This window comes from Dermacentor albipictus, chromosome 9, assembly GCF_038994185.2.
Source record: "Dermacentor albipictus isolate Rhodes 1998 colony chromosome 9, USDA_Dalb.pri_finalv2, whole genome shotgun sequence".
Lineage (NCBI taxonomy): Eukaryota > Metazoa > Arthropoda > Arachnida > Ixodida > Ixodidae > Dermacentor > Dermacentor albipictus.
In genome coordinates this window covers 120420775-120437688 of record NC_091829.1, presented here as the reverse complement: position 1 = coordinate 120437688, position 16914 = coordinate 120420775, and the positions used below count along the sequence as shown (strand labels likewise).

Here is a 16914-nt window from a genome sequence, read left to right as displayed (position 1 = left end):
CAATCGGCCTAGCGATCATTGTCTAACTTTACACCCCGACAAGATATGCGGTTTTAAGCACAGAATTGCATTTCCGAACATTAGCGCTGGTACTATTACTCCTTTTCAGATTGAACGCACCACCTCATATTTATTGCGGGCCCAAAACGTTCTACGTGTCGTTATTGCTGCATTCGGCTACCTCTTTCTGTCAGATTATCTTGATGGGTGCTTGAGTAAATCTTTCCTTTGCCGAGGTACTTATATTGCTTGACTATGGGTAAGACTTGCCGTTATATTGACACCACGTAATTATTCGTGTCTTCATTAAATATAATCATTCCTGATTTATGTGTGCTAAATTTAAGGCCTAGATAGGTCGCTGCGTTGCCACACACATTCGCAAGTGTATGTAAATTTCTTGAGTTGTCCGCTAGTAGCACTATGTCGTCCGCACACACCATTCCGGGAACTTTCTGATGCACCATTCGTACATTACGCATGCAGGATAAATCAAACCCTAATTCACTATTTTCCACCCGCTTTTTTATGCCCTTAACATACAGTGTGCAGAACAATGGAGGCAGCAGACATCCTTGCTTCCGTCCTTGGTGAATTTCCACCGCATCTTTACACTTTCGGCCTTCCTACACAATGCCTAAGAACTCTCGGTGCCATCTAGCGTAGCGGCCTCAGAAATTCATGGCATGCCGGTGCATGGGGGCACCGAGAAGCACTTCATGCGGCGACCAGGCTCCTCTCTCAGGCTTCTCTCTGGACACGCTGCTCCATCTGGTGGTGCACCGGAGAAGTCCGGGCCATGCCTCTGTAGACAAGAAGCGTGGCACGTGGGTGCTCGCGAACGCTGCCTCGCATGACGCACACCTAGTAATGGGGGTGCGAGCGTTCATCGGCGTTTAGTTCATTTTTCAGTGCTGTATTAACACGGGTGTTCTTAGAGAAGTGCGAAAGAGGAATCTTGCTGCAGTACACAACTCTTACATAACTCGCTTTCACGGTGGCAGACGTTGTGTCACTATACCGATTCAATGCCAAACGTGTTACTGGCGACAGCCATAGTGAAATGGGCTTCACCGAATTAAAAAAAAATTCCGCCATTCAGTGATAAAGCTTCGGGATCTTCTGAAATTTGGTGTCTTTCAGAAAATAAATCAGAAAATTTTTTACTCTTTCCGTTTTCCTTTTTTACTTTTTGTGCTAGGTCTGCCAAATCTGTTGCTTTGCGAATCAGAATCCGCCGACCAAGTTGTAGTGCAGACCAGTAACGAGTGATGAGCCATTTATCTTATTTTGAGGATTATGCTATGTTCACACTACGGTCGTAACGCGCATAACAGCTCTTTTGGCGTATCGAACGTAACGGCTGTAAAAAACGTTACGGCAGTTAAGCAGGTACCTTTGTTCACATTTACTGCTGCTTAAATTACGGCTTTTGCAAGAGGCCAATCAAATTTGGAGCTGCAGAATCGACGTCACCAGCGGTCCAATATTCCTCCTGCCAACATGCGAGCGCTGGCCGAGATCGAAGATATTCACGCTCAAAACAAACTTATAGTAATGTATTCAATCGCCCAAAGACGACGAAGGCGACGCAGAAGGGTTTGGGTGCGGCAAGTATTTCTCGACAGGGCCGTGGACGGCGATTTTCACAACCTTTTCGCCAAGCTCCGAGTTGGTGACGCTGCGATGTTTCGTAACATCATGCGCACGTCGCCACAGCAGTTCCGCTTCCTTGAAAACCTAATGAGACCACTAATCGAAGTTCGGAGCACGCATCTGCGGCCATCGATTTCCTCGGCGGATAAACCAGATGAACTGAAAACAGTCTCGCAAGGCGCACTGCAAAAATTTTCACGAACACAGCCAATCGTGCGGAATGGCACTTCCCGCGCCCGGAGCTGTCTGCAGACGGGAGGACGGAAGTGTCGTCACCGGTTGTTGAAAGCCGAAAGCTTATCGGTCATTGGCTGTGTCGCAACGGTCGTAACATAACAGTCGTAAATGTTGCCGACCCTTTAACACTCTCACCCACGATTTTTGCGAGAATTGCGCACGTTGGTACCTTTACGTTCGCAGTCTGAACTAGACGCATACGCTTGTTGCGCTTCCGCTTACGTATGTTACGAAAAATCGGCGCCTTACGAACGTAGTCTGAACATAGCATAAGACGTCGCCAAAAATACACTGAACCCTTCGGAACTCAGATAGCAGATGCCATATGAGGCTCTTTCAATACTTCTTTGAGGGTAGGAACAAGAAGTCCTTCTGCTAGATATGGTGTTCAAGATTTCCTGTGCGCTATGCTGCGTGTGGTGTTTCAAAACCGTCACGACGCCATGAATAATGAAGTTCATTCTTTTGTCTCTTTGCAAATAGTGCATTGTAGAATTAACACTCAGCGCTGGATTATAGCCAGCTAGAAGTGAACTGCTGAACTGATTTCTGCTGGTTTTTGTGACACAGGCTATGAAGTAGAGAAGAAAATAATAAAAATAGCTCGCAATAGTGCACAATCTTTCTTAAGCTAGGTGGACGTCGTAACAAGTGTTGAGTCATTTTGTTTTTGATCTGAGCAGTGCCTTTAAAAATGACTTTTCACAACTTCAGATAGATTATTCGAAGAGGTGAGCATTTCTTGCGAAATTTTACTAGGCAACAATTGTTAATTTACTTTCCTGTTAATTATTTTAGCGTACATATTGGTGTTTACTAATTTAATCTGATAAGTTTTTAAGTCCTCATGGAACGTACTTTTAAAGCTGTTTTGAGATAGGCGTTGCCAATGTTGTGGCAAACTGCAATACTAATGATTACAATTAGCTTTTTTAAGGAGTACAAGAGAAAGGTTACCGAAATGGCAGTGCATTTCGTTGCACATATGGAAAAATACTTAGTTAAGTACATTTCTGGAGATTTATTTGCCAGAACAAAGATCTGATTATGAGGGATGCCGTAGCGGGAAGCTCGGGATTAATTTTTACCAGCTTCGCTTCTTTCCTGTGAGCCTAAATGGAAGTACACTGGCGTTCTTGCCTTTCTAACGAATTGAAACGCGGCCGCCGTTGTTGGAATCGAACCCACGTCCCTAAACTCAGTAGCGCAAAGACTTGGCTAATAGAATACCAAGGCGGGTCGTTTTTCGTAGTGCTTATCTCAACCTTGCGCAACCCCGAAAATGCCTCTTGATTATAGATGCCTTGCGAGCTCACCAGTCCTAAATCGTAATTAGTGTAGTGATATATGGTTTCACAGGCACTTAAATATAAAAAGAAGTGCATCATTGCCTCAAGTTAACTTGGTCGGTGAATTTCCAAATGAACCTAAAAGAAACCAAGAAGTTTCTACACGTGATTTATGTTCTTTTAGTTACCTGAATCCTTAGTTTTTATCTGGAGCTCCACGGAGTAGGGCGAATAGGAGGTTCCCTTGTTGGTGGCCCTTACCTGAAATAAGGGATAGGTTGTTTTTTTCAAGGATAAGGGAGGCAAATAAGAATAAACAAACTTAACTTTGTCCGCACACTTGCAGCGCACTTGGTATTATATAGACAGGTGTACTTGTTTATCTTTTTGGGGTGACCGCTTTTCACCGTCTACCAGATGTTACCGCTCAGTGCAGCACGCACCCGCATGTATCGCAAGTTGCTCGAATGTTATCGGCGGTTGTATCTGCTGTCTGCTGTCACTGAAGCTTGTGATTGTGTGCGCGACGCGAATTGTGTAGTACCTTCTGGAAGGCACATGGGCACCAGCGATTACTATAGAACCTTCGAGGACTCATTAAAAAAATTATGGGGTTTTGAGTGCCAAAACCACTTTCTGATTATGAGGCACGCCGTAGTGGAGGACTCCGGAAATTTCCACCACCTGGGGTTCTTTAACGTGCACCTAAATCTAATCACACGGGTGTTTTCGCATTTCGCCCCCATCGAAATGCGGCCGCCGTGGCCGGGATTCGATCCCGCGACCTTGTGCTCAGCAGCCTAACACCATAGCCACTGAGAAACCATGGCGGGTCCGAGGACTCATGTATAAAGGTCGACGCACTTGACCGGCAGATCAGATTTTCGACGATCGCCGAGTGTGTTCAGCGCTATCGCTGTGCTTTGAGTATAACTTGCTTTTGTGCGCACAAGTTCGTCCAGTAAAAGTTAGTTTCGTCGTTTACAGATCTGCCGTTGCATTATTTACCGTCCCTACTACGTGACAATATGGCGTCGGAAGGTCTTTCTTTCTTTCTATCTTTCTTTCTTTCTTTCTTTCTTTCTTTCTTTCTTTCTTTCTTTCTTTCTTTCTTTGAATCAGTCAGTCGGTCGGTCAGTCGGTCAGTTTTATTTGCCAGTTTTATTTGTCAGTCGGTCGGTTGGTCGGTCGGTCAGTCAGTCAGTTTTTATTTGCCAGTTTTATTTGTAGGTCGGTCGGTTGGTTGGTCGGTCAGTCAGTCAGTCAGTTTTTATTTGCCAGCTTTATTTGTCGGTTGGTCGGTCGGTCGGTCGGTTTTTATTTGCAGGAAAATCACATCATCCTGTGGGTGGCAGAGACTAAAGGCATGATTGCCTGACGAGGTCACTGCCCTCTCAGTACTCAGTAAACAGTACTCAGTAATCAGTAACCAGTACTTTGAATCGGTGACTAAAGGACTCGGTGATGCTTCACCAAACAAATATATCGAGGCAAAGTATTGACTCCGTCAAGCTGAACATTACATCAGCCTAAAAAAATACGGGTATCTTGTGCATAACGTGGCGGTAACCATGAAAATAATGTTGGCGCAGCATTACGTTTCTTTTGCTATACTTCGCCAGGGCTACTCGCAAAGTGCATGTCAGCACTGCTGGAGCGCTACAGACATCGCAATGTTCATCTATTACTTCAATAATGCTTTGAAAGGCTCTCAGAGGCATTCGTGTTCCACTTTATGTGCTCAACCTCCGCTTCGTACCGGCTTTCACACATGTATGTCTAAGATGCAAGCACATACACGCCCAAACGCAAAAAAGGCTACAATCGACGCACGCCGGAATAGAGCAACCAAATTCAGGGTCACCTTTTTGTGATAGTTTCATCTCCGATCATTCAAATCATCTACACTAAGGATGCTCAAACCAGTACTGGGACGCATGAGGAGCTTTGTCTACTCGCATAATTCCGGCACTCTACTTAGTGACTGTTATGAAAACGGCAATTTTGTAATACCGAGTTAGCTACTTGAAGCTCACTGTTACGACCAGCTGAGAGCGTTGTAATTGAAGTTTGAAAAACGTCCCGAAAATTTTGTTCAACACTACTATTTTCTCAGCAATCAATTTTCGGCGCGCCACAAAAAAATAACTCGCCATATTTTCAGGATTCCGAAGTTCAAGCTGTGCGCGTAACTTCAGACATGTCGGGCACAATAAACAGTAACGCTCATCTGCAACGTGCCAGCAAGATAGCAGTGGTAAAAAAACGTCTTTACCGTGGGCATTGCCTCAATTCCTGCGAGAGGATGGAGTGAAAGTATCCGTGTACTCCTCATTTACAGCAGGCAGTGCAAAGCGGCCTCCGAGATGGATGGGAGGAGGCTGGCACATGAGGTGCCGTTGAGCTTCTCGTCAGAATCTGTTTCCTCGGTACATTAGGTGGGCATTGCCTCTGTGCTTATTTTTACTTCGCGAAGCCGATGTTCCTCTATAGATACCACACTACGTTCTAGCTCGCAGCCGCGAAGAGCGCAGGTGCTGAACATTCATGGAATTGAATGTTCAGCACACACATATTGTGATGCGTTCTTAGATGCTGCACTCGTAGTGCAACCTCCTCGCAAATCATGCACTTCGGGACGACGACGACGACGACGTAATAAAGGCAAAAATTTCTTTCATATCTAAGCATAACCGCACACGCACTGACTATGCATGTTAACACAGGTTATTTGACTTTTTTGCCAGTGTCCCTTTCGACCGGATTGTCAATGTTGCAAAGTTGTCGCTCAAAACAACGCGCTCCTATGCTGCATCCAAAATTTCACAACATTTGTCGCAAGTTCTGTAGTGAAAGAAACGCGTTGCATCCTAACCTGCCGAACGCATAGGTCTTTCACACACAGCTCTGATGACTTGGCGCTCCTTGAGAATTCCGCCTTAGGCAGGGCGTTCCACGTCCGTCTGTGGCCTTTCACACGGAGTTGATCAGCATTTGGTAAAGCGCAAATGGATGAGATGCTCAAGTGGAGCAATGTCTTGCCAAGGGTACCACGCTAACTCTGCCTCTTGCAAAACAGTGACACTACCGCTAATGGTGTCGTACATTCTTGAATGAACTATAAATACGAGGGATTACTCTAGCAAATCAGTTCTGCGGAAGCTCGCAAGACGGAAAGGGAAATGCTGTCATCCACGCGAACTGTAGCACGAAGCTATAAAGGCAACCCACATGGGTTTCCCAAAACGAAAGACTCACAGTTGAGCAAAAATTCCTCCTCCCGGACATCCCGTCAACTCAGATGAGGAAGAATTTTGCTTCAACTGCGAGGCTTTCTTTCTGAGAAACCCGTATGCGTTTTCTTTATAGCTTCGTGTTACGATTCGGGTGGATGTCAATATTTCCCTTTTAGCAATTACTCTGTATATTTCGTTGATGCATGCACATATAGCAGGCAGACCCATGAGCTGAAATTCAACAACTGAGGATGGTGCTTGTCGCCGTAGAGAATTGTGTTTCGAGATAAAGTTTAATGTGCTGTTAACTGTGTAAGAGTGCGAACACAGTATTGTTACGGGGAGGAAAAAGCACGAAATAAATTTACAGGATATTTACCATTTACAATTTACAAAAACTGTAGTGGCTTATAAGATGGTTGTTATCTCGTAAAGATTTAGAGTGTCGTTTCTTCGGGCTAATCGCTGACTCTGTCGTCGATTTAAAGGCACGGGTCCTAGTCATCATGAAACAGTATAGCTAGTTCGTAACGTTCCCTCTTCATCAGTGTCATTTGTTAACGCACCTAGCCTGATGTCGATGCGCGATCTCAATTCAAGTTATCTAGATGATGCTTACTCCTATGTTATCGCTTTCACCGAGACTTGGCTGTACCCCGCAATATCTGAAAATGAAATTGTTGCCTTAATAATTATCTAGAATACATATAGGTGTGCTCGCGCTTGGTAAAATAGGAGTCGCTGTCTTGTTAAGCACAAAAACATAAATATCCGACATTGAAGTTGTCTGGGTAGCCTGCACGGTATTTTCTATTAGAATACTGATGGATTGCCGTTACTTCCCGCCAGATTCAAGGAGCTATTTTAAAGATCAATTGAGCATTAGAATAGAAAAAGACGTCTGAGATCGTCAGCACTGACATTACCTATCTGTTTAGTGAATTCAACTTTCCTATAATTGACTGGTACAAACTTTCATGATCCTGCAACATGTCGACTGAATTTGTTAACTTGACCCGTGACTACAACCTCTACCAAACTGCATCGCAATTACAAACAGCTTACAAACAATCCTGAAACAGTAGTTCACACAAACGTTTATCCAGTTTTAGTAATCAACCGACGTGGTTGCTGAGTGGCTATGGTGTTGGGCTGCTGAGCACGAGGTCGCGGGAGTGAATCCCGGCCTTGGTGGCCGCATTTCGATGGGGGCAAAATGCGAAAACACCCGTGTACTTATATTTAGGTGCACGTTAAAGATCCCCAGGTGGCCGAAATTTCCGGAGTCCTCCACTACGGCGTGCCTCATAATCAGAAAGTGATTTTGGCACATAATAATTTGTTTTTTTTATTTTAGTAGTCACAATTTGCTTCAACTCACAATAAATATACCTTCTCCTGTTTCTAATTAATATGTCGCCGAAACTAATTCGCGATTACAATAAAGGTAATTACATTGTCATCAACACTGAAATAAAAACATTTTGGGAGTATGAGATGCCGTTATTTTAAGACCGATCAGTTGAAAAGAATTCGTTGATGTTTAAGGAAAGGATGTCCTCTTTAACTGACATATACATTGCTCACAATAAAATCAGTAATAATGTATCGAATCCTTGGTTCACAAAATTTTTAAGCACATGAAGCACAAAAAAAGCTTCTTTACAAGTGCGCCAGGTGCGGAAGAACGCCTTCGTCGTGGATTGAATATAAAGCCTGCCTTAAATCTTGTTGCATTGCCCTACGCACAGCAAAGGATAAGTACTTTTATAACAACCTTACACAATTACTCCTAAACAATGCAACATAACTTTTGAAAACAATAAGCCCTAGTCAAGAGAGTAACCGCATTCTGTTACACGATGATAACGCAATCGCTCTTTCTTAGAATGAGTGTTCAATGGTTTTCAAATCCTTTTCGCGTCCGTGTTTACAAGTGAGGATAGCTCAAATGCAGTTTTTGTACCTGATTTCGACTAGTATTACATGTTACCAATGAACATCACGGTCGAGGGCATTGCTTCGCTAATAAACAACATTAAAGTGCCGTCTTTTCATGGCATTGATGAAATAAGTTCTAAGATATTAAGAAATACCACCTCTGTTTCAAGCGTCATCCTGTTTCATATATTCAGGCAGTCCGTAATGTCTGGTATGCTTCCCTCCTACTGGAAGATACCAAAAGTTGTACCGATTTACAAAAATGGCAGAAAAAACTCGTGTGAAAACTACAGGCCCATTTCGCTTACCTGCATTTGTTGCAAGATGCTAGAACATGTCATTGCTTCGCATATTTATAATCATCTCTAATCTAACAGTTTCTTCTTCCGCAATACACATGTCTACAGAAAATGTTTTACGTGAGAGACACAGTTACTTGAATTTACCACAGATATCCACCTTAACATGAATCCGTGCTTACAGAGCGACTGCTTATTACTTGACTTTTACAAAGCGTTTGATCATGTTGCACATTGCCACCTCATGTCGAAACTTTCTGCTTTAAAATTAGACTCATGTACATTCTCATGGCTACGTAACCTTTTGTCTAATCGAGAGCAATTTACCTCTCTTAATGACTTCAATTCTCCCAAATCTAACGTAACTTTTGGCCACCACAAGTAAGCGTCCTTGGGCGTCTGTTGTTTCTGGCCTACATAAATTATCGGCCTAATAACATGTCATCTTGCATACGAATATTCGCCGATGAGTGCCTAATCTACCGTCCAATAACCAACAGTGATGATCGTATAGCCCTCCAACGAGACATGGAGATAGTGAACCAGTGCTGTACTACATGGCCTATGACATTAAGCGTGTCAAAGTATAAAACAATGTCTTTCGCCCTTAAATCTGATAATTCGAAGTTTATCTACCACATTACCAATAGTACTATATCGCTGACTGCAGAATATAAGTATCATGGCGTGCAAATGTCATCTCATCTGTCGTGGTCTGAGCAAATCACATGTGTCTCCGCCAATGCACCCAAATCGTTAGGGTTCTTGCGGCGGAACTTGCGCAGTGTTCTATCTTCCTTGCGTAAACTCGCTTACTTAACGTTCATGCGACTCCAGCTTGAGTACGCGTCTCCCATCTGGTTACCACATCAGAAATATCTAAGTGAGGCGTTGGAAATCCTTCAGAACAGGGCAAGTCATTGTATTACTCAAAGTTACAGTGCCCAGTCTATAGCATAACGCAGATCAAAGCCGAACTATCGTGGCAGCAGTTGAGTATCTGCCGTGTTGTTACATTGTCGTCATTATTCTATAAGTTCTTTCAACTCTGACGGATTATCCCTACCATGCTTGAAGCACCACGTCTTCCCATCGTGCAGGCTGCACAATGATTTCAGCTAAGCCTGCATGTATGGCGCGGCGCAAGCATATAACCTTTCACCACTGCCTCGCGCTATCCGTAACAGCCTTCTGGATGCCGCTGCTTCGCTCCGAAATCACGATTCCTATTGCTGTAACTTGGCCAAACATTTTTCTCCACACGGCGCGTAGGGTGGAGTTAGTACATGGGTACTTATTAATCCCATTACGTTTACGCTTCCAATGCATTGTCACGCGTTGTTCCATGTTCGTCTTAGCATTACGCGATGTATAACATCCCAACGTAAAGTAACTCGCTGCTTTTATGCAGTGCTTCTTGCTGTTCTTGCTGCTTTTGCAGTTTTTGGGCAATGCTTATCCATTCATTTCTTTTTTCTTTCTTTAGCATCTTTCTGGTTTCCGTAATACGCAAATTTCTTCGTTTTGAGTCAATATTTGAATCCTTGTATGTACTGATATCTTTTTACCGATTGTATTTTGTGATAAATTGTACCATATGCGCCCCTCGCCCTATGCCTCTTTGTATGCCTGTGAGTTCTTTCGAATAAAAAAAAAACCTTATCGTCTTCTTCATTAGCCTGTCACATGACTCCCGGTGGCTGAAGCGCTGACCCGGTGCTGGTTAGGAGGTGGTCGAATGATACGGCTTAAGACGCGCGACGTTGACTACGTCAGAGCGAGGCTGAGTCACGGTAGGTACAAGAGGGGCGATTTCATATATGCCGTCTGTTACTTGACGCAATTGAGACGCTGTAAGGGCCAGAGTAGCGCTAAAGAAACTGTCCGAGAGGCCAACGCGTCGCAACAGTGACCAACTGACAACCAGGAGGGCGCCTGGTGTGCAGTGGGCGTCACGATGGCGGGCATCATATAAGCGCCGTGAAATTTCCCGCAAGTCCACAAGTCGACGTCGGGCAATATGGCGCACCTTTCATGCCTTCAGTATGGCTTCAAGGGCGTAATCCGATGTGAAATTCAGACTGGCAGGCAGAGCGGTGTTGAAAGGTGGAGTAGGATCGCGGCCAAATAAGACGAAGAATGGAGAGAATCTGTAGTATCGTGGTGAGAAGAATTATAGGCAAAGGTAACAAACGGGAGTCCCAGTAGCGATGGTCAGTGGAGACAGACATTGAAAGCATATCACGAAGGATTAGGTTGAGGCGCTCGGTTACACCATTCGTTTGCGGATGGTAAGCAGTAGCAAGTTTGGGTATAGTCGCGCACGAGTGTAGAATGTCATTAACAGGTTGAGAAAGAAAGCGGCCTCGGTTGGTGAGGAGCTGTGGAGGGGCACCATGGTGAAGGATGACGTTCTCTAGAAGATGTCGGCAACATCGGTTGCACAGCTTGTCGCAAGAACTCGTGTGATTGGTGTGATTGCGCACCTCGTGTCGTAGACTCTTGATACAGCAATCCACTTATTTTCCGAAACAGGCGTAAGAAAATGGCTTAAAAGATGGACATCTACACGGAAGAATGGTTCTGATGGTGCGTCAAGTGGTTAAAGGTGGCGAGCAGGGAGTGTGCTCGGCTTTTTACGTCGTTGGCAAAGCTCACACGCAGCGATATAACGACAAACGTCAGGCTAAAGACCAGGCCAAAAGAAAACGCCGACAAAATCGGTCACAAGTCCGTGACAGGTCAAGATTACCGGCGTGTCATCATGACACATCATGAAGCTGGGCAAAAACGGTCTGACGCAGATGCGCAGGCACTCCGAAGAGTCACTCAGGCCGGTCATGGCGCATGTTGGAGTGGTGCGATATGGCATCTTGAAGTTCAAACATGCCAAGTGAAGGGTTGAATGAGGTTTTGTAAGGAGGCGTCCCGGCCTTGCTCCACTCAGATATCGGGAAAAGCAGTCAGTGTAGCCGGAGAAAAGCAGTCGGACAGGTATGCCGGCTGCAGAAACGGCAGGTGGGTCGACAGAACGGTGCAGCAAGCAGTCCGCATGTGTCAGGCTGTTCTTGTATTCAACTGAGTGGTCGTATTCTCGAAGGCGCAGAGCCCATCAGCCAAGGCGCCCAGAAGGATTTTTCAAGAACGAGAGCCAATACTGACAGAGCGTGAGGATCAGTGGTGACTGTGAAGTGCCAGCCGCACAAATAGGGGCGAAATTTACCCACTGCTCAAATGAGAGCCAAGCATACGCGATCAGTGATATAATACTTGCACTCAGGAGGGGAAAGAGGGCGGCTGGCGTAGGCAATAACACATTCTTGTCCTTGTATCTGGGTCAGGATAGCTCCAATACCGTGGCCACTGGCATCCATACGTATTTGCGTTAGCGCTTACACATCAAAGTGAGCGAGAATGGGAAGGGAGGTAAGTGCTCAGACTGATCCACGCGGTGGAAGCGGTCTGAAATTATTTGCCTCCGCATATCGCGAAATGAGAACACGCATTGCGCTGCGCTCAAATTTCGCATTAGAGAGTATCGGAATCAGCCGAGACATTTTTTGATCATATGCTAGTCCTATAAGACGCTTAACTCACAGTTTCGGAAGCATCTTCTCTCTTCGAAGTCCCTACAATGCGTCCCTATAAAGCACGTGTAAGGTGCTTCAGCACTTGGACTGTTCAGTTGGAATTATCAGCTCTGTTTCCAGTGCTTGCTCTAACTGACTTGTACGGAGCCATGTTTTCTTTGACAGTTCTTTCACGTTTGATGTCATCAACTCAATTCTTTACGTTCTCACAAAAGACAAATACCTTTATCATATCAATATGCTTTAGTTGGTTCACAGCATATTGGTATCATTGACGGTACGAAAACCTGCAAGTTCATCAAGCGCTTTATAGTCACACTTAAAGTGCCAAAGCGTAAAAAGCCTGTGTACAATATTTGTGCAAAGCAGATTTGTCCCAGTTGCATGCATTTAATGTGTGCATGCACAATTCAGTGATGTGAACGCAAAAACAGTTTGCATTTCTAATGGAAATTTTCAAGAACTATTACGAAGAGGTGAAATGCCGTAGATCAGGTATCAGGTTCTTATCAAAGTATGCGGTTCACAACGAAACAGCCTATTCGACAACTAAAACATACCACGCTGGCGGCTCACATTTAATCTGTTAGGGCTTGAAAGTAGAATTAGGTTCCTCATACGTCCATGCCAGAAGCCGTGGTCATATGTATATCATCACTTTTTCTTACCCCTGAAACCTGGAATAAATCCGTCATAATAACATACCAGAAGAAGTGGCGATAGCAGTTGTTTACTTAGTGTGTGTCTCGAAAGTAGACTTAAATCTATCGTCAGAATATGCTAGAAGCAATGAAGGTATGTGAAGACCATTATTTAGTTTTTGCCTTTAAATTAGACTTAAGTCCGTCATGAGAACATACCAGTTGCAGCCATGGTATGAGGCTCATCACTAAGTGTTTGTCTAGAAATTAGGCTTACATCAGTCAAGATAACATACCAGAAGCAATGTTGGTATGTGGATTATCACTTGTCTTATAGTTTGAAAGTACAGGCTAAAGTTAGTCGTGAGAAAATACTAGAAGCAGCGACGACACTTGGATCATCGGGCCTTACCGAGAATCGGTAGACGCGGCGGGGTTCCAGACCTTTGACAGTATAGCAGTGCCTCGCAACGAAAAGGCGCCTGCGGCGACATTCCTCGTGCACGATGGTTATTTCCGTCGCCTTGGACTTGTCGCTGCCGCGCCAGAACAGGAGCCGGTAGTGATCCAGTATGCCGTGCGGGGGGTACGGAGCGTTCCACGACACGCGGACGCTGTCCGGGGTCAGGTCCGACGCCAACAGGTCCGTCGGCTGAGGCGGAGCTGCGACACGGCCGTCGGCAGGTGAGCGCACGCGGTCAGCGCGCAATGGGGAAACTACATTGTACGAGCCACGCATTTATTATTTGTCGTTACTGTTGCGTTAATGAAATTTGAAGACATAGGCAGACGCGTCTTGTATTTCACAACTTGACACGCTATATTTCGCGTTATAATATCGAGGATTTCTAATCTTGCGGTTTTGGTATTTGCTTGTGTTAACATGTAAAAAGAATTGCAGAAATGAATTGTTCCATTACTGTTCACCTATATGCTTGTATAACTCATCGCTGCGTGGTCACGGAAATGGCCTGCAGTATTCGAAATTCAACACAACAAAAGCTATCTCTGACTAAGGTAATCTCAAATAAAGACGCCTTTGTGCTCTGCTCACAACATCTGTAGCAACTTATAACATTGTATTATAGGCGCTCAAGATATGGAGAAGTTCGGGCCATGAAAAATATATTCACACCTTTCACACAGAGTACAATCTGGTCCTATACTGATTGATGTCTATTATGACCTCGATCCTCCCTCTCTTTTCTTACCTTTTTCCTCGCCCTCATGAGGTTGGCAATGTAGCAAAAGTAATGTCAAATTACAATTTGTGTTGATATCTATGTTCCAAATGTATAGTTAAAATTGCATGCAACTTCTAACGCATGAATAACAATTTTTTATGTACACAGCTTTCGCCTAAATCATATACAATGTTACCAAGGCTGATGTGTCATCTTCAAAAAGCGCGGCATTTCCCGGTTTCTGCAATTGCTAGTGGTAGATTTGTGTCGTTTAACAAATTTGGAGGAACAAATGTTTAACTTCGTCCTCTGCATTTCCGTAGTTTCATAGCTGCATCAGCAGGATCAACACGGGGGGGGGGGGGGGGGGAGGAAGGGAGGATGCCGACAATACATGTAAAGTTCTATTAAGGCCAGCCGTTTAACTGCAAATACATTCGATCAAGCAGCAACATAGGTATAAAAATCGCATGGTAAAAAGAGGCATGCTAAGTTTATGCGGAGAAAAATCAGCTTGTTTTTTCGAGAGCGATACTGAGGTTGAGATGACGCATTAGTTTCCAGCGCATGCAATTTTAGTGGCTTCAGCAATTTCTCTAGTGAATTCAGAATACCGTGCAAACGACGACTCACAGCAACACCAAGATATGCACTAGCAATATTAGATTCATATTATAATGATGTTTCCCTAATAAGTCACTAAAACAGGATCCGTTTTCCCCACGTAAGCATTCCAGTATGAAAGAGCTAACGCTTTCTGCAAGTGAGACAAGCACTTTGTTATATTTGCCGCAAACTGCTTTATCTGCACCCGCTGGATTAACCTCCCAAGGGAGCGTAACAACTTTTGCGGAGCTCAAGAAAGATGTGGCAGTTTCTACGGGAGGCTATAAGCATTGACAACGACAGCAATTGAGGCATCACATTGACAGCCCTGCGCTTGAACTCCGCCGCAGCACGCGTGGTCAGTAACTCTTCAGCTAATACACCACAAGAAGCAATCACTCCCAATCAGGAAACGGCGCCACATCATTGCAAAGTGGGCGCTGCCGAACATACGCGTTCCGACGTTTTTAGGTACACTTCGCAATTCGCCGTGCTTCTTGGATCACTTTAGTGCTAAGATACACCGGAACAAGAAGCTCTGGCTCATATGGAAATAATATTATCTCTTATCTTATTTGACTGATGCAGCGAAAAGAGCAACGAAAGGCATTTGGCTCAATGAAACAAATTTGAAAGCGGCTATTCATAATCGCTAGTTGGGCAGAATCTGTTCGCGTATCCCAGAATTTACGCTACTGCGTGGGTCTGCACTTCTTCTGGCTTCTGGACAGACAATGAAATGTCCCGTTCAGAAGATCTACATTCTCGAGGCGAGCTACCGCGAACCAGCTACCGTGATGTGATCGCCCTGGCTCTTTGCAAAGATGTCGAAGATTTGATACAGGTGACAACCCAGCCGGCAGAGCATATAAGAAGTAAGAATGGCACAGTCTGTCAAAATAAAAGATGGAGTGCTTGGCTATAGGGCTCTTTTTCTACGACACGCTGTACGGAGAACATAACGCATTATCAAATCTAGCAAGCAACCGCTTTAAGAAATAGGAAAATCAAAATATTCGCAGCCTATGTAAATCATACTCCTATACGAGGCTTGTGCACCTGGGAGGGAGATATTTTATTTATTTCTAGGATAAACTGATTTATAGAATGCTCAAACAGAACTTTCCTTTATTGCGCGTTTCTTTCGTGAAACACGTAAAAAGATACGAAAAAATATATATAAAAAGAATCGTGGATTGCCGCAGCGATGTTGTGTAGAACGTCCCTTTGTCATGGGGTCTCTCGTATATCGGACAGTTGTGAATAAAGCGAAAATCAGACATCCACCTGTTCGTAGCAATTGCTACAAAAGAAACCTATACGGGTTCCTCAAAAGACAAGCCTCGAGGAACCCGTATGGGTTTCCTTCGTAGCAATTGCTACGAACGGGTGGATGTCTGATTTTCCCTTTATTCATTACTTCTCTCCACCTTGCGGGTTTCCGCAGAACTTCTACGTCAAATCGGACAGTTGTGTTAATGACCGCCTCAGAGAGCATTCATCCTAGCTCAGAATGGTCAAGGAAGCAATCTGGCTTTGCACGTGCCGACATGCAGCGGTTGCAAACCAGATTTTGCGCGTAGCACTATATTAAAGACGTGCCACAATCACCTCCCGCGCGAAATATTTGAGGGCCACGCAATCCACTGAAGGGACAATTACGTGAGCATTCAATCAACCGATATGGCAGGTAAGAAGCTTGTCTACCTTGGATGACAGATAAATACTCATTCCTCGACTAACCCCGTGTGCATTGGCGTCAGTGTACAGGATGTCCCAGCTAACATTAGCCAGAGTTTAAAAATATGCGAATGCCACGCAGCTGGACAGAACCAAGGTAATGTTGTTTACCGTTGCTTGGAGATACTTAAACTACTTCTTTATTGAGACTAATTAGATCATTAGTCTTGATTATTCATCTTCTCGAATATTACAATAAGATAAAAAGTGTCAATGAGGAAATTGTAGAGTGACATGAAAAACTCCCGATACAGCTTTCTGTTGCTCAATGGGTGCTACATGAAAGTGTTTTTCCGAGCGTTCAAGAAGCCCGCTAATACGGATTATGCACTGACGTCATCAAGATCGCCATACTGCAGTACAGCGAGCACGGTGAAAGCGTGCGTGTTATCTCAATCCGCTTATGTCCAGAAGCGCTGTGGAAGCTGTGAAAAGTACAACAAAATGGGTTGCGGTGACGTCACTTGTATACTCCCTATACACGCAAAGTGCCTC

General features: G+C 44.5%; 1 protein-coding gene across 1 annotated transcript in view; it reads right to left on the bottom strand.

Annotated features, from left to right (window-relative positions):
- The window catches only part of LOC135911232 (cell adhesion molecule DSCAML1-like), a 59891-nt gene that overhangs the window by 28891 nt on the left and 14086 nt on the right, over positions 1–16914 (bottom strand). The window contains exons 4-5 of the mRNA XM_065443424.2: positions 13302–13552; positions 3371–3443 (exon numbers count right to left, since the gene is read on the bottom strand). Coding sequence (XP_065299496.1) covers positions 3371–3443; positions 13302–13552 — 324 coding nt within the window. The remainder of the gene's footprint in view (positions 1–3370; positions 3444–13301; positions 13553–16914) is intronic.